The sequence below is a fragment of the Notamacropus eugenii genome, chromosome 2 (genome assembly GCF_028372415.1).
Source record: "Notamacropus eugenii isolate mMacEug1 chromosome 2, mMacEug1.pri_v2, whole genome shotgun sequence".
Taxonomy (NCBI): domain Eukaryota; kingdom Metazoa; phylum Chordata; class Mammalia; order Diprotodontia; family Macropodidae; genus Notamacropus; species Notamacropus eugenii.
Window position 1 is genome coordinate 508,425,146 of NC_092873.1, and position 18,724 is coordinate 508,443,869.

At 44.3% G+C, this 18,724-nt stretch overlaps 1 protein-coding gene across 4 annotated transcripts in view; it reads right to left on the reverse strand.

Moving 5' to 3' along the window:
• STIL (STIL centriolar assembly protein) overlaps nt 1-16,151 on the reverse strand; it is a 51,731-nt gene extending 35,580 nt beyond the window's left edge. For 2 of the 4 annotated variants that reach the window (XM_072649355.1, XM_072649354.1), the window contains exons 1-6: nt 15,900-16,151; nt 13,460-13,517; nt 9,501-9,608; nt 7,818-7,930; nt 5,303-5,490; nt 4,162-4,409 (exon numbers count right to left, since the gene is read on the reverse strand). In XM_072649355.1, coding sequence (XP_072505456.1) covers nt 4,162-4,409; nt 5,303-5,490; nt 7,818-7,930; nt 9,501-9,608; nt 13,460-13,503 — 701 coding nt within the window. In that variant the 5' untranslated portion in view covers nt 13,504-13,517; nt 15,900-16,151. Of the gene's footprint in view, nt 1-4,161; nt 4,410-5,302; nt 5,491-7,817; nt 7,931-9,500; nt 9,609-13,459; nt 13,518-15,899 lie in introns of those variants that run through there. The other 2 variants (XM_072649356.1, XM_072649357.1) reach the window with 2 other exon arrangements.
• Between the last annotated feature and the right edge of the window lie 2,573 nt (nt 16,152-18,724).

An 18,724-nucleotide genomic window follows, 5' to 3' on the forward strand; every position in this document is an offset into this window, starting at 1 on the left:
GGCAGAAAAGTTTTTGGTTGCTCCCAGACCAGTGCACAGGCCAGAAGAGGAGTAAATTCTTCTCCCTTTATTATGCCACCTTGGAGGAACTGAGAACTTACAGATCACCAGAGTATACCCTTCTCTTAAAAAAGAACTCCAAAGTCAAGTAACTGTCTGGGAAAATGCCCAAAAAAGGGAGAAGAAATAAGACTATAGAAGGTTACTTTCTTGGTGAACAGGTATATTCTTCCATCCTTTTGAATGAGGAGTGATGCATGCCATCAGAGAAAGACCTAGGGGGTAAGGGCCTCTGCATCCAAAATCTCCAAAGTGGATGTGCAGGGGTCTCAGGTCATAGAAGAGCTCAAAAAGGATCTTAAAAATCAAGTAAGAGAGGTGGAGGAAAAATTGGGAAGAGAAATAAGAGCAATGCAAGAAAATCATGAAAAGTGAGTCAACAGCTTACTAAAGGAGACACAAAAAGGTGCTGAAGAAAATAACACCTTTAAAAACAGGCTAACTCAATTGGCAAAAGAGGTCCAAAAAGCCAGTGAGGAGAAGAATGCTTTAAAAAGCAGAATTAGCCAAGTGGAAAAGGAGGTTCAAAAGCTCACTGAAGAAAATGGTTCTTTAAAAATTAGAATGGAGCAGATGGAAACTAATGACTTTATGAGAAACCAAGAAATCACAAAACAAAACCAAAAGAATGAAAAAATAGAAGATAATGTTAAATATCTCGTTGGAAAAACAACTGACCTGGAAAACAGATCCAGGAAAGACAAGTTAAAAATTATAAGACTACCTGAAAGCCATGACCAAAAAAAGAGCCTAGACATCATCTTTCATGAAATTATCAGGAAAAACTGCCCTGATATTCTAGTCATCATCTTTCATGAAATTATCAGGAAAAACTACCCCGATATTCTAGGACAAAATAAATATTGAAAGAATCCTCCAGTCACCTCCTGAAAGAGATCTGAAAAGAGAAACTCCTAGGAATATTGCAGCCAAATTCCAGAGTTCCCAGGTCAAAGAGAAAATATTGCAAGCAGCTAGAAACAAACAATTCAAGTATTGTAGAAATACAGTCAGGATAACACAAGACCTAGCAGCTTCTATATTTAGGGATCAAAGGGCTTGGAATATGATATTCCAGAAGTCAAAGAAACTAGGATTAAAACCAAGAATCCCCTACCCAGCAAAACTGAGTGTAATACTTCAGGGGAAAAAATGGTTATTCAATGAAATAGAGGACTTTCAAGCATTCTTGATGAAAGGAGGACCAGAACTGAACGGAAAAATCTGACTTTCAAATACAGGAATCAAGAGAAGCATGAAAAGGTAAACAGGAAAGAGAAATCATAAGGAACTTTCTAAAGTTGAACTGTTCACATTCCTACATGGAAAAATAATATTTGTAATTCTTGAGACTTTTCTCAATATTTGAGTAGTTGGAAGGATTACACACACACACACACACACACACACACACACACACACGCACACACACACACTATATATATATATACATATATATATACACATATATAGACAGAGAGCACACGGTGAGATGAATAAGAAGGAATGATATAAAAAAAATAAAATTAAGGGATGAGAGAGGAATATTTTAGGAGGAGAAAGGGAGAAACGGAATGAGGAAAATTATCTCTCATAAAAAAGGCAAGAAAAGCTTTTGCAATGGAGGAGAAAAGGGGGGAGGTGATAGGGAAAAAGTGAAGCTTATTCCCTTCACATTTGGCTTAAGGAGGAAATAACATGCACACTCAATTAGGTAGGAAAATCTATCTTACACTATAAGAAAGTAGGAGAGAAGGGGACAAGTGGGGTGGGGAGATGACAGAAAGGAGGGCAAATAGGAGGAGGGAGTAATTAGAAGTAAACACTTTTGGGAAGGGACAAGGTCAAAAGAGAGAAGAGAATAAATGGGGGGCAGGATAGGATGGAGGGAAATATAGTTAGTCTTACACAACATGACTATTACGAAAGTCTTCAGCAAAACTACACATATATAGCCTATATTGAATTGCTTGCCTCCTCAGTGGGGATGGGTGGGGAGGGAGGAAGGGAGACAAGTTGGAACCCAAAGTTTTCGGAATGAATGTTGAGAATTGTTTTTGCATACAACTGGGAAATAAGAAATACAAGTACTGTGGTATAGAAATCAATCTTGCCATACAAGAAAAGAGAGAAGATGGGGATAAGGGAAGGAAGGGGTGTGATAGAAGGGAGGGCATATTGAGGGAAGGGGTAATCAGAATGCAAGGTGTTATGGGTGGGGGAGGGGAGAGATGGGGAGAATATTTGGAACTCAAAATTTTGCAGAAATGAATGTTGAAAACTAAAAATAAATAAATATTCAAAAAAAAAATTCAATGAGAGAATATTTTTTAAAAGCTTAGCACAATGCCAGGCACATAGTAGGCACTTTACACTTATTCCTTTCCCTTGCCTTCAAGGAGTTCATTGCTTGGGTATGGCCATGTACTTTTTATGGTAAGCTCTTAATTTTTCCCAGTCTTTCCTTTATATTTTTCATTTCTTTTCCAATTCTTTCCTCTAACACTCACATTTCATTTATAAAATCAATTTTCAATTCTTTTTTTAAACTCTTGCTTCATTTCTTACAGAAATTTAAGTTCAACTTGTATCCAAACCGTGTTTTGCTTTGAGGCTTTGCTTGTAGACATTTTGAAGTCATTATGTTCTTCTAAATTTGTATCACAGACAACACTCATCATAACAGGAGAAGAAAAGTAAGGACGCTAATACACTATTGGTGAAGCTGTGAATTGGTCAGCCCATTCTGGAGAACGATTTAGAACTATGCCCAAACGGCCATAAAACTGCACATTCTTTGATCCAGCAATAGCACTACTAGGCCTGTATCCCAAAGAGACCAAAGAAAAAGAAAAAGGATCTACTGTTTCACCAACAAGGCTGTTTTCTAGCAGCTTCCTCAACATTTGTCATTTTTCTTTTTTGCCAACTTTACCAATACGAACACTGTGAAGTTGAATTCCAGAGAGGATTTAATTTACTTTTCTCTAATTTCCAGGGATATGAAACATCTTTCCATATGGCTATTGAGAGCTTGGATTTCTTCCATACAAATTTGTCTGTTATCTCTTAGATGATTTAAAAACTAGCTAATGGCTCTTATTCCTACATATTTGAATCAATTCCCTATATATCATGGAAATGAGATCTTATTCTATTTTTGCCCAGTTACCTTCCTCCGTTTGGTTTCCTGACAAATCAGATCCACATGATTTAAAAATCCAGGTATGATGGATGAGTCAAATTGATGGGAAATAGTAGAAAGAACTCCAGGAGGGCCCAGATCTGAATCTCCACTCAAATCCCTGCATACTGCTGTGTGGGCTGGTCCCTTCCCCTACACTGGGGGATGCTTCTCCCTCTAATAGAGTGAGGAGGTTCGGTGAGGAAGAGGAGGGAACAAGATGATCTCTTCCCAGTTCTAGTTCTGGATCTCAAGGTTATTCATGGCATCTAAATCACCTGTGATTCACTTACTTCCAGAAAAAGATTTAAACAGGTTGTGTTCACCTCATCACCATCCTTGGGTGGCTATCTAGTTCAGCAAAGTAAAGGCCCAACATTGAAGTCAGTTTGGTTATTAAGACGAGTGGCCTAAACAAATTAGCATCTGGGCTGATTTTATTCAGAGGCAGCCAAAGAGCTCAGAAACCTTTATAAATGTGCCAATCTAGGCCAAGCACCTTTGAATTCATCACCCAAGAAGAAGGCAGATAGGCTAAACAATAGTAGAACTCTCTGGGCGCTAAGGGCTAGACTAACGAACTTGAGGGTCCTTCTAGCTCTTTAGTCTATCATCTGATTGCACTATCTCCCATCTCTGGAAGGGAGTCTGCCAGCATCCCCTTCTGAGCTTCCTTTCACTGTCAAATTCTAAGTTTATGATTTTCAGAATATGAACAGTGTCTACTTGAAAGCAAATTTAATGACTTTTACCACTCTCTCACATTTCTTAGAAGAAAAATTAAATACATAGCTGTTAAAAATCACCAAACTCAGTACAAACTGAGGTAATTTCCTTTCACCTCCTTTCAGTTGCCTGGACTGTAGGAAAACTGTCCCAATTATTTGGGTAGCCAACTGAATAGACTTATCACTCACCCACACTTACAGGTTCCCTGAATTTGAGCAATATTCATGTGACTGTTCAAGTTTCTTGCCAGAGCTGTAGGAATAATGGGGAGAGGTTTCACAGGCGTACATCGAAAAGAATTGGCTGGAGCCACTGCTGCCCACTGGAAGTCAAACTGCAGGTTGTCCAGGTGCTCCCTAGAGGTGACTCTTGCTCTCAAGGGAAGCAGCTTACAGAAGTCCAGAGAGTCTTTGCTGCATAAATGGTGCTGCATAGCCTAGGAGAAAGCACATCACCGTCAATGTCTGCCCCAACAGATGAGCATGATTAGGAGCTGCTCTCTCCTTTGGCTTCCAGTACAATCAGGAAATACCAAGGGATGTGGGCCCGCCACCTCTCAATTTTCTGTCATTTCTTTTTCATAACCAGGAGAGGACGGACAAAAAATACTACAGTTAATAAACAGTATTGTCCCCGCTGCAGCCAGCCACCTGTGGGACATCTCCCCAAAGATATTCCATCATCATCTAGAAACCAGCCTGTCTACATGGACTTGTTCAACAGAGAATGGTCCCACTGTGTGTCCTCTGGACTAGTCAGGCCACTGGAAAAATCACTTTTAGGTATAGACACCACATTTTAAGTAAGACCAACACATTGGAAAGGCAACTAGAAAAAGGACCACCTGGATGGGGAAGAGCCTGGAGATATTCCATGTGAAGAGGGAGTCAACAGCATTTCTCAAGTGGAAAATAAGTAAGACTTGCTCTGTGTGGTTCCCAAAGGCAGAAAGAAGTAGGATCAGAGGATACAAGTTACAGGGAAGCCAATTTTGGGTCAGTATAATATTTTACTACCTACATGCTGGTGGGGGGACTCTTCCTTAATCAGTAATGGAGGTTGGACTTGACCTCTAGGCCTTACTCACCACTTCCCAAACTCATCTTCTACTCCTAGGGCTTTCTGATGTTACCTGGACTGGAACAGGTCATCTTGGACAAAAGAAATCCTATCCCCTAAGAGGATTAGCTCAATTGTACTCATTAACCAAATGTGTTTATCAAGTAGAGACACAGAAACAAAAACAGTCCCTGCCCACAAGGTTCAGTTTCTGTTTTGGCCCTTTCTCTCTCTTAATTGCAATCATTCATGTTACTAAGGGCAGCTCACCTTGAAGACTGAGCTAAAGTCTTCAGCATCATGGATGATCATGTCTGTGGGGCAAAGTCCCTCCGTGTTAACTGTACATGGAATCACAAAGTCTCCAGGCAGAGGAGCAGTCGGGACTTTTCTGAGGTATCCAGGTACTTCTCGACCAGGATCAAAGCGGTCTATTTTCAGCTTGACACTTTCCTCACCTAAAGAACCCAAAGATAAATATGCAAAATACTTGTTTACAACGCTAGTCCACAGAACTGCCACCTTATCAACAAGCATCTATTAAACCCCTACTGTGTACTGGGCATTGGGCTAAGTGCTGAGGATACAGAGAAACAAAAACAGTCCCCGCCGTCAAGAAGCTCCCAGTCCAATGGGGGAGAAACCACGCCACCGATTACATACAAACAACATAAAGAAGGTATGTGGAAAGTAATGTCGGGGGGAAGGTTACTAGGGGAATGGGGAGCCTCTTTCAGAAGGTGAGATCTCAGCTAAAATGGGAAGGAAGTCAGGAGACAGAAATGAGGGAGAACATTTCAGGTATGGCGGTCAGTCAAGGGGGAAGGAGATATGGAGTTGGGAGATGCCATGTGTTCAGCAAAAGGGCCAGTGTTGGTAGGTTACAGAATACTAGGGGGAGGGTAGAAAGTGTAAGAATTCTGGAAAGGCAGGGGTTATGTAGTCACATTGCATCATGTCATGTCGTGTCATGTTTTAAAATCCAGACAGCAGAGTTTCCATTTGATCCTAAAGGTAACAAGGTGTCCCTGGAGTTAATTGAGTAGGGTGCTTCAAGATCATATTGACCAACTGGAATGTGGTGAGACTTGAGGCAGGGGATCCAGGTAGCAGGTGCTGAGGGGCCCCTGAGAGGAGAAGGCACATATGGAATACTGGGAGGGCAGAGATTAAGGCCCTAGTGACGGGCTGAGGTATGAAGAGTTAAGGATTGGGACTCCAAGACTGGCAGCCAGGGTGACTAGGAGGATGGACACCCTGGACAGTAAAAGGATAATGCACTCTACTTTGGGCGAGTTCCAATAATTCAAGAGAGAGGCTGGGTCTGGATAAATCAATCTGAGCCTCAACAGCACTGGGATGACTAAATCCATGAGAGCTGACAAGATCCCCGATTAAGATACTCTAGAGTAAGAAGAGAAGGCTTAGGACAGATCTTTGAGGGTCTGTGAGGATGGTCTGGAAGAAGGGGTCAGGCTAGGAAGAGGAGAACCTACGGAAAGAAATGTCCCAAAAACCTTGAGAGAAGATAATCAATCAGGTTTCAAAGCCTGCAGAGAGGTCAGTAAAGAGAAAGACTGAGAAAAGGCTATTAGATTTGGTAATTAAAGAACTACTGATAACTGCGGAAAGAGGTCTTCTGAAGTCAGAAGCTAGACTGCAGAGGTCTAGCAGAGGATGAGGAGAGGGAAAGTAGAGCCACCTAGTGTAGATGGCCTTCTCCAGGACAATAGCTAGTGGGGATGAAGGAGCAAGTGAGGGCTCTGTGAGGATAGTGGAGACATGAACATGTTTATAGGCAACAGGAAAACAGCCCACAGTCAGGGAGAGACTGAAGATAAGTGAGAATGCAGATGAGAGAAGGGGTAATCTCCTGGAGAAATCAGGATGAAATGGATCCTGAGGATCTGACAAGGAGTTTGCTTTCGCAAGGAGAAGGCCACCTCTTCAAGTAAGACGGGGATGAAGATGATAGCAGGAAAGGCATATGAGTGATTAAAGGAGGAGGAGAAACAAAGGAGATCCTAGCAAACGGCTTCATCTTTTCAGTGAAACAGGAGGCAGCTGAGAGGCCAGAGAGGGAAGCCCTGGAAAGGGAGTCAATGAAGGATGTGTAAAAGGATCCCTCACCACAGTCGGGGCCTGGGGAGATTACATAACAGAAATTGTACTGGACCAGTCAGCACAAATTCATGATTTCTTCCATCTCAGCAGTAAACCAATTAAGAGCCAAAGCAGCAGATGGCAAAGATAATCCACATTTGGAACTCCAGTACACAGGACAGAAGAGCTGGACTGTTTCATCCTATGGTCAAGATGGGGAGGGAGAAGAGTATATTCCAAGCGGGGAACATGACCTGAAAAGGCCTGAGGGATGAAAGATGTGGAGCTCCCACTGAGGATGAGGGCAGAATTAGGAGCCACAAGGCAGAGAGGAAACTAGAACAATGAAAGATGATGATTAGAGAGCTCAGTCTCAGAATTCATGAACATGGACATGGAGCATCGTCCGTGATGGCAAATTCAAGGGCACAACCATCTCTGTGGGGGCTGAGATGGGTGGCAAGTGGATCATGAGGGATGAGAAAGCGGAAAAGTTGAGAATCTAGTGTGTTTGAGGGAGTATCAAGAGGTATGCTAAGGGCAGGTGATGGGAGGAGGAGAGAAAGACTGAGTGAGCCGATGCTGAGCTCAGCAGCTCATCAAACCAGAATGGACCATCACCAAAGCCCATCAAAGATACCAGTCACAGCCCAAAATGCTGGATGGTTTTTAAGTGCATTACCTTCATCTATTAAGAGAGTCCCAAGCAAAAAACATGACAAATTTGAGTCATTCTGCTTAGCATGACGATAAGCAAGCCGCAGGGCCTTCTCAGTCACCACAAGTTTTGGTTTCCTGTAAAATATTGAAATGCATTTGCCATTTTGATCTTTCAGTTTTGAATGAGATCTGTTGGGTTAACTTCACCATCAGAAATATACTTTCAGGCATTATTAAGCCCAGATATCCCCATGGTGAAGGACCTCGGCTTGACCTAGCTGCCCCCTTTAGCTCTCGTCTCCATTACTGAGTCTCTCTCGAAGACCAAAGATGGCCCTGTGGCCAAGTCCAACCATCAACTCCACCCTCTTTGACCTTTCTACTACATCTCATGAAACACAACCTGCAACACAACAAACATGACCTTGAGTTTTCTCCTCCCACTCTTTCTCATGTGGTTTTCACTATCCATTCTCTGCTGGTGATATGCTAACCTTTATTTCCTGTCCCAAATCTCAAAGAGCCTCGTTCACACTTCCACTCAGAAAGCTCACCTCAGGTTCAACATATCAAACTAAACATTAAATAAGACCAAAAAAGTGGGGGGAGAAGCATAACTAGGTGACACAGTGGAGAGAGCACTGGCCATGGAGTCAGAAGGACTTGAGAAAGACCTTGACACTTACTAGCTGTGTGACCTTGGGCAAGTCACTTAACCCCAAATGCCTCACTAAATAAACAAATGAATGAATGAATGAATGAATAATACGACTTCTCCCTCCTCATTCTGCTCTGGACCACTCAGGTTCAAAATCAGTGTCATCTTGAGGGGTCTCGTGGCTTCATTCCCCTCTGATTCCACTTCTCTGTTCCCTTCTTTGCCATCCCACATTGTCTCAACTCTGGGGCAAGTCTGATCACCTCATGACTAAATGACTCCAGCCATCACCTGACTAGTTTCCTGCCCAGTCCGCCTGCCTACCAATTCCAGACTAGACTAACCTTCCTAACATTGCTAGTTCATCACACCCCTGCTCAAATTTTTCAGAGTCTCTCCACTTCAGAAACTCATTTCCCAAATCTAAGCTCCTCAGCCTAGCATACACCTCCAGAACTTTCCACCAGACCCAACCAAACACGCTCCTCCTCCCTTCCAGTTAGGTTGGTCTCCTCACTGCCCCAGGCTCATCATGTTTAGATTGTTCCACTTGTCAGAAATGCCCTCCCCTTCCTCTTTGTCTATCTCAATGCCACATGCCCTGAAGACTTCCTTAAAATCCTATTGACTCTAAATCTCTCCTTCGAAGTCCTCAAAAATGCTCCTCTTTTCAGAAAGCCCACAGTCTGTACAACCCTGTAGAACCCATGACTATGAGCTGTTGCCTCCTGGTCAGCTTTCACCTTCTCTCCTTCCCTAGCTTGGGTTCCTTGAGGACAGGGATCATGTGTTGTGATGATAGCCTCCATGGTACCTGACACAGTGCTAAAAACCTAGGAGTCAAGCAGTGGAACCAACAGAAAGGCTATAGAGGTTTCTTAGAGGGGAAGACAATGGAATTTGTGGAAAGTGAGCTAAGAACTTTGGAAACAGAGAAAGGAAGGAACATAAGAGCAGTGGCCAGAGCTTGCATCCATTTTAGAAGACTTCTTCATCCTGGTTTGCTCCCAATTACATTAAAGAGAACCAAAAGGTAATATTTCATACCTGTAGTAGCTGAGATGCAAATACTTGACATCTCCCATGGGGGTTGGATCCCAAAGCACACTCTTTGATGGAGGAAAGCTGAAAGGTACCATTTTGCTTGAAGTAATCCTTTTAATCAAAGTACAAATAAATGTAGATTTGGTTAAGACATGCTTATCTTTTTAAATGCCCCTTCAATCTAAAGCAAAGTCAAATGAACAGAAGAAATGTACTGAAATTCTTGATCTACAAGCAAGGACTAATTCTCAGACACTAAGATAATAGCTGATTAAACTACCTAAGTCCCCTAAAGTACAGCAGCTTTGCAGCAGGCAGCTGGCTGGTACAGTGAATAAAGCACTAGGCCTGGAGTTATAAGTTCACATCTAGCCTTGGACATTTAATAGCTGCGCAACCCTGGGCAAACCATTTAACCTCTGCCTGCCTCAGTTTCCTCAACTGTATATGGCAGCATCTCTCTCCCAGGATTGTTGTGAGGCCCAAATGAGGGAGTAGGCTCCTGATAAATGCCTATTCCCTTCCCATCTCATGTTTCTCTTCCCTGTTAAGTATTTTTAAACAATGACAGTCCTGAATCCCCTGAGAAACTCCTTCTCCCAGCAGTCTCCCAGGAAGTGCAGAGGAGCATGGTGGGAGAAGGCTTACAAGGACTAATCCCATGGAGAGAAGCCCAAGAAGAGCTCTCCCGGCAGGACTTCAGATGCAGTCCTTTTGTTTGACCTTAGAAAAACAACTCTAACATTAAAAAAAGGCAAAAACCCCAAGGATAGAAACAAAGAAGGCAATTGCTCTGGACCAAGCTATGTTCACATGTCAGGCTTTAACACTTTTTGGTAGAAGTATCTTTTGCTAGCCCCATACAGGCACTAAAGAGGCTCAGTCTGAAGGACATTTTTCCCACTGAACTCCTGAAAAAAAATCCCTTCACAAAAACCATGGTACTCAGTGTTCAGGTGAGAGGAGACATCAGCCGGTTGACTGGCTTCACAAGACAGTAAGAGGTCAATGGATGAAAACATGAAAATCAAAAGCAAGCTCTTCCATCTCCACTTTCAACACTGGGACAATAAAATGTTCTGGGTTTCCTAATTTCTCTCTCTCTCTGGTTCTCTTGCAGGGAGGCTTCCATAGGATTCCTAGCTGTAATCAAGGAACACAGCCATGGCAGGGTCATCAGAATCCATTCAGTTATGCCCAAACCCGAACAGGACTCCCTACTTTAACACACCTGGGAGGCCATCCTCCACCTAGTTTGTGTTAGACCCCCTCAAGGGACAGCAGCTTAGAGATCATTTGGTCCAGTTCTCAGTTCTACAGATTAGTTGCCTGTGTTGGCTATAAATTGAGCTGCACAAAGATACCCTTCCAAGAACATCTAATTAGGGCTTTAATGAGGAAGATGGAGGTTGAGGGGAACAGAGGAAAACTGATCAGCCTTCTGGGGTCTTATTTCAGCAACCTTATACCAAGAACATCTGGCACAAAAAGAATTTGAAGACAGAAATCAGATGATTAACCTGGTCCCTAACTATTCCCATATACTGAGAAAAATCAAGAGACAGGTGGCATGCCCCTCCCTCCTCTCCCATCCAACTGAAGACTAACGGCAGAGTCCAGAAGGCCAGGGACATCTGAGGGGTCCAGGGAGGCAAAGCTGGACTCAGGTCAAGAAATTCCCACAAAGAGGATAGAGAAAAAAATGTCCTATTGATGTATGGATATAATTATCTTTTATGAACACTGGGGGTCAAGCTATGCATCACATGACATGATTTAGATTTTTTGAAGTGACAAGAACAATTTGTCTATATTTCCTTGACTTTCTCTTGGTCTAAATGGATACAGACAGTAGCTACCCCAACACAAGAAGCAAACCCCTACAGAAAAAGAAAGACAAAACCATTCTCATCCCTGTCATCGGAGTGAAAGGTCTACTTTCCCACCAAACAGAGAAAAAAACTCCATCCCAGTCTAGACACGGGGAGTGCTTTCAAAAAGAAACTTTCCTAGATAAAGACCCGCCCCCTTCCTCCTGCTAAGGACCTAAAGATAAAAATCCCAGAAACATAATGTCCCAAGAGTTAGAACTCTCCCTGAGAACAGAAATAAACTATCCTACGCTAGAGTTCCCAAACCTTTATTTCCCCAAAACTCTTCCTAGAAATTTCAAGATGCCTTTAGGGTTGAGTCCAAAGAGATTTCCTGCCTGGTTCCACAAATCTAACCCTCTCATTCACATTGCAGTCAGGCGTCTCACTTTTCCCAGGATATATATTTTTGTGTCTTTGATTAGTATGTAATGTGGAAGGTCCATGCACAGGGCCAATCACAGGCAGTATAATAAGGCTTGGAAAACCACACTGTGTCATTCACTCCCCCCACCCTCTAAAAAAGGAATTTCTCTCCTTAACAGAGAAACATCCCCAGTTAGGGACAATTCCCACAATACTTCTTTCTGTCCTCGCCTAATCTTCAGTTTCTTCCTTCCTCCTGGTTTATTCCCTGCATCTACCGAGATGCCCAGGCCTCCCTCAGCTTAACAAAACTCTCATGGGACTCTACTCTATGGCTCTTTGAGCCATCATTCCATCATTCCCTTTCTGAACCAAATTCCTAGAAAATGTCTCCTCACATTGCCTCCAATTCCATTTCTCTCACTCACTTCCCAATCCCAAGCAATGTGGCTTTCAACTTCATTAATCAAGTGAAACTGCTCTCACTGAAGTCACTATTGTCCTCTTAAATACAATGACCTTGTCCTAAACCCTCACCCTTCTTTATTTTTCTGTAGCATGTGACACTCGACCATCTTATCTGCCTAGAAACTCTCCTCTCTGGTTTTTATGACGCAGATTTCCCTTGGTTCCCCTACCTATTGAATCACTCCCTCTCGGCCTCCTTCCCTAGAGTGCTCTTAACTGTGGAGGCATGGGGTGTTCAGGGAGGAACAGTCCCTCTGGTGTGAAGGTTCCCATCTACCTTTGCTGTCCATCAGTCACCCAACTCTCACCTGGAGCTCCAAAAAGTTGTATCATAAGCAGAGGCCACACCCCAGTAAAACCATCTTGGCAGGTGAGCTAACCCAAGTTAAGAGAAAACAACAGGTCTCAAACCCATTGGTGATTTAGAGCAGAGTCTACCCCAAGCATATGGAGACTTTCCTTGGCAGAATGGGTGAATGAAAACAATTTGCTCCAACAGCCATGAAGGCTGCTGAAGCACGTGTTGTGGAGTGCTTAGGGCTTGGTCAGACATAGAAGACACCAAGGTCATCCATTGCATTCCAAGCCATTGACAGCTGCCCTGACTTTTGTCCATCCACTGAACTTCCATGAGTCTGGCAGAGAGAATGAGGCTGAGGATTCTTTGAAGCACTGCCTCACTTCAATCCAATTCATGAGCAAGTCAAGACATCATGTCATAGATCCTGTGGATACAATGCCAGGCTATATCGCTAGCCTTCTTCTCTATAGACACTCTTGTCAGTTCCCATGGGTTTTACATTCAGATGACTTCCAGATCTATATTGCTCACCTTGTCTCTCTTCTGAACTCCTGTCCCATAAGCTGGTAAACATGCCAAGAAGGATGATCAAGATGGTAACTCCCCAACCCATACCACATGCCCAGGGCAGAGAGCACAAAGATATTCACAGGCTGACCTTGGGACAGGCTCTAGGGATGCCCCATGACATGAGTCAGCAATAAAACAAGAGGAAAGCAAATGACCGTTGCTGGAAGAGGCTCCATAGCTTACTCCTGAAACCTCAGAAAAGGTGCAAGTGAATTAACTGACACACTTGATAGCCCTTGTAAGCAGCAAGACAGAAAACAAAGCCAGAAATCAACAGTTCCCATATACAGCAATAACTAAATTCAGAACAGAAATGGGAGCACCACTGAAGATGATGAACAAATGAACACAGTATGTGGGAGCACCGCTGAGTCACACCAACATACCTGGGATTCTTCTGGTGCCCTGGAAGGACGTACACAGCCTCCATGACAGGTCTGACCACTAAGAAAAAACAAAAATGAGGAAAAGGGAGGGAAGATATTTTAAAATACATTTTCATTGTTATATCCTAACACGTATTCTTCTCTCACCCATGAAGCCAATATTTTGTTATATAGCAAAGAATTTTTTTAAAGAAAAAAATCAGTAGAATCAACCAATGAAGGCCCGAAAGTAGCCAACACACAGCATTCTACACCCACAGAATAATTCTCTCTTAGAAGGAATGCAGGGAGGTTCCTTCTCCTATGGGAAAGAATAGTTAAACCCTAACTGCCATGAACTAAAGACAATTAGGAGCTGTGATGTCCCAAAGAAGGCGTGATTATAATGGCACACTTATGGAAGTTTCATTTTATAGCCATACTTCACAGAATCATCTCAAAAACAGAAGCTTCCATATGCTTTTTTTTTTTACATAGGACTCCTCACAAATCAGAGAGATGGAGAGTACATGTATTAACCCCATTTTATAGGGTGAATCCACAAGACAAGAAGACAGAATCCCTACACTCTAAAAACGTCATGAACTAACACCACCCTAAATACTTGAATACTAACAAACATAACCCCCAACCGATAGCACAAGGATATTCAAAGGCTGAACTCAGGGGCAGGCTCTAGAGACATCCCATGGCATGAGTCAGTCATAAACTCCTTTTTGTATTCTTAAACAGGCATCAAATACTTGCTATTGAACAACAGCAGAAGGGCACAAAGAATCTGAGCCATTGCTCTGACCAGAGCGTCAGGCAAATCACTAGCTGTTCTCAGTTAAAATGGAGATAAGTAATGGTCCTGGAAGGGTTCTGGGAGGCAGGTGCCATCATTATTACCAGCACAGGAGTCCGCTCAGGTTGTGAGCTTCCAAAGAGCAAAGAGGACGGCTATAGATGATAAGCATTAGGTCCTGGTCCAGCAGGAGGTGACAAACAATACCTGCTCCCACTCCCACCCCCAAGGATAAAGCCTACTCGGCCAAGGTCAACATATTCTGCTAGAGGATATCATCTCCTCAGAGTTTCTTATACCAATGTTGTCCCTAAGACTTCTTGCACAGTGCAGTGATACCCTGTCAGACGTGAGCTTTAGGAATGTCAGTGTAGCAGCTCGAAAGAAGATGGACTGGAGAGACAGGGGCCCAGGTGAGAGGTAAAGAGGGTCTAAACCAGGGTGGTGGCTGAGGGAGTGAAGAGATAGAGAAATATTGTAGAGGAAAAATGTGGGATGAGCAAAGTGGACCGGGAGGCTGGTGGTGCCCTGGACAGCATCCTAGGAAAGTTCAGAAGAGAATGAACTCCGTTTGGGACAGGATGAGTTTGAGATGGATAAAGGAAATCCAAGGGGAGATGTCCACCAGGCAGTTGGTGATGTAGGAGAGAAGAAACTGAAAAGGGCTGGATATAGAGATCTATGATCACCTGCACAGATTATAACTGAACTCTTAGGAACTGACAAGTTCACAGAGAAAGGTTGTGGGGAGAAAAGAGGAGGGAGCCTTGGTGGGGTAGGAAAGTGAGGATGAACCACAAGAGGGGACAGAGAAGTAGCAGGGAGGGAAGTGGGACAGGCCAATTCCTAGGATAAAGAACGATCAATCACCTATCTGCATTGGTAGAGGGAAGCTGCTGGAAGGGAGTTCCCTAACCAATTAGCTGACACACATTTCTCTGTCCCTTAGAAGCTTATAGAGGCTTTCCCCCCAATCCAGTGGGAGAGAAAAGGAAAGTCTCACCACTCTCCCCTCCCTCATTTCTCTATAGGCTTTCTAAGCCTCGTTCAGACTCACCAAGATCATCACCCACCCTAAGAGTGGGGAGACCCCAGGACTCCTCTCTCACCCGCTGACCTCATCGGCTGTCAGAGCAAGCCCCCGGAAATAACCTGCTGGTTGCTTTCCCTCCAAGTCTTTCCCCACTCCAGTCCACCCCCCACCCACGGGTCAAAGTCAAATCCGACCCTATCGTCCCTCCACTCAATAAATTCCAGACTCCCTATCAGTTCCAGGATCAAATACAAAGTTTTCTATTGGCCGCTCCCCCTGCCCCCATCTTTCCAGTCTTTGCAGTCTTCTATTCCGCTGTCCTGGGACACTGGCCTCCTTGCTCAAGCTCCCGACTCCGCGCCTTTGCCCCGGTCGTCCCCCATGCCTAGAGTGCTCTCCCTTTTCTCGGTCTGGAGTTCCCTCCGAGATGATCGCCCGTTCACTCCCCGTACAGACCGCTAGCAGTCCGCTAGCCGTCCCCCACTTAGACCGGTGGCCCCGGAGGGCAGGAGCCCTAAGCCCGCCTTTCCTGGTACCCCAGCGCGGAGCCCAAGGCCAGTGGAGGATTGGGTCAAAGACCCACCCGAACCCCTTCTTTCCCCGGGGCCGTCGCCGCCTACCTCCGAGCTGGGTGCCTCCAGCCAGCCACCCGGGGTTCGGCGCCGCGCCTCAGTCTCCCCCTCAATCTGCTGCTCCCGGCGCCCCCGGCCCGCCCGGCAGCCGCTGGATCACCAGGCGACTGCGGGGGCCCGGCTTCGACCCGTAGGTTCGGCGGGAACCGAAGCGGCAAAGCGAGGCCGAGCCGGGCGGGAGAGGACGCAGCAGGGAGCCCTACTGACACAGACACGGCGTCGGCGGCGGAGGGCGAGGCCCAGAGCGGTTCGACCAATCAGCGCTAGAGAACGTCCCGCCTCCGGCCAATCGAGAGCCCTCGCGGCGACCGCTCGCCCTGCGCGCCCAGCCGGGGCCCTTCTTTCCCCACCCAGCCCCGCCCCCCTGGTTGTCTCTCTAGCGAGGTCCCACCCCCGCGCTCAGAGGCATTTTAAACTCTTGGCTTCGGCCAACGGTCGGGACCGCTTTGCGCGTGCGCAGAAGCGGGTTGAGGGGAGGAAAAGCAAAGGAAGCCGGAAATTCAAGCCAGCTTGGATGTTGCCTGGGAAACGGCGTCTGCGTTCGGAACCGACCTAACATTCCAAAGGGGGCGGGCACTCTTCGGCGCAGGCGCAAGCTATTCCCAAAGGCGGGGATTCTGCATTCCTAGGTTTCCTTACGGTACTTGACATTATGTAGCGTTTCTCAGCCAGACTAACAAAGCACTTTAAATACTTTGTATCAATGTTCTCTCTCCACCCCCACCTTTACAAAAAGTTTGGTATGGTGAGCTATGGAGGACAGAGAGCAGCTGGTGCAAACGGGCAAATAAGTGCATTCATTCTTCCAACAAGCATGGTTTAAGCTCCTACTGCACGCAGAATGGGCGGCTGGGTGCTGCAGCCCGCAGAGCGCTGGGCTTGGAAACCGGAAGAAGAGTCATCTTCCTGAGTGCGAGTCTGGCAGCGGACACTTACTAGCTGTGGGACCCTGGGCAAGAAAGCCCCAAATGGGGTCGGGAGGAGTCGAGCCCGTCCCATGACCTCTGTGTCATTTGTAAAATGGCCATAAAATAGACTATTACCTCCTTGTTGGGAGGATAACATGAAATAATTGTTGTTCAAGTCCAGCCTTTAATGGCCCCATCTGGGGCTTTTTTGGCCAAGGAGCTGGAGTGGTTTGCCATTTCCTTCTCCATAGCTTTATAGAGCATAGAATTGGTTTATATCAGGACAGTCATCTTAGAGAAAAGGGCCCAGACTTAAGAAAGTCCCAAGAAAATCGATGGTCTTTCCCCAGCTTCCCCCAATCGATAACTATCTACAGACACAATAATATAATCTACTGTTGTCTAAAAGTTTCCTTGACCACCAAAAGTCCAGGGTTTAATGAGAGATAGACATGAAGTGAGGCTAGGCAGAGAGCCCAATCTCTGCCTAAGGTTTGGGGAATTTTCCTAACTGGTAAAGATCTAGGGAGATTGTGAATTCTCATCTAAAACAGAGGTCAGCAGATTACTTCCCCGACCAAGTCCAGCCTGCTGCTTGCTCTTATATGGGTCATGAGGTAAGAATGAATTTTACATTTTTAAATACAATAAAACTTTATTTTAAAAAAGGAAAAACCATTCCTGGCTCTTGGGCAGCACAATAGTAGGAAGGTTTGTCTACCACTGATCTAATATAAACTCCCTAAACTAGCTGAAGAGGGAACTAAATAAATCTAAGAGCCACTAAATTTCTCCCAACCTTAAAACAAATTGTAGTAACAGGTTGTTACAAATTGAGGGCTTGTCTGCAATAAATTTTCCTTACCTCTATTTTGTGTTTTAAATGTAGTGCTAAAATTTTTAATTACTATAACAGAGTGTTACACATATTTAACTGTAACCAGAAGGTGCTGCTCTCCTGCAAGATTCAGAGGTAAAGAGTGAAAACTGAAGGTAAGAGGTCCTCGGTTGTCTGGCCAACCCACCTTTGGAATTCTGTGATGTTAAACAACACTCCCAATGCAACTTGAGCCAAATTAAAATGTAATCAGAAGTATTTGACAAGATAAGTCAAAATACAATAAAACATAGATAATATTACATTTTAAAACTAAGTTAATACATGGCTAGTAGCTAATAGAATCATTTTGGAGGATTCTCCTTTTCTATTTGACTTTAACATCACTTTGAAAAGGGTTCTTTCTGGACTACACAATGCTTGTTTAATGATTGATTGATTCATGACTCTGACTGCCCTCCTCTGGACAACCAGACTATCAATGCCCTACCAGAAATGAAAACATTATTCCAGATGAGGTGCTACAAGGGTAGAGTGCAACAGGACTATCTCTTTCCTATTACTGGAAGTCTTTTTTCTCAATTGCTACTTTGGATTTCAGATTCGCCACATTGACTAGATATTCATCATCTGAAAGTGATGGAGTCCTTGGGTGCACATGCTTGGACCCCAACTCTAAAATCACACTTCTCTTTAAAAATCATTTCTCCCTAGCCTCAAAACACTATCTCCCTGGCCCAAGGACACAGCCTGCCCCAGCAACAACCATTATCACCCTTCCTGCTACAGTAGCCAGCTGTACTTATAGAACTTATTAGTCTGAACCAACTGTGTATTGATCATAACAACATTTACTACTCACTGACCAATCATATGTTTCCTAGACTTAGACATACATATACTTCTTAAATTTAAATTCTTAAATTTATCTTGTCCACATTGATGAAAGCAGCCTGGTATTCCTTAGCCCTGACTACCAGTTGACTTAGTGACTCAGGTCTAAAACCACACGTCCATGTGCCCCTCCTTGGTCTATTTCCCCATGAACTCTGGGTAAAATTCCTGTG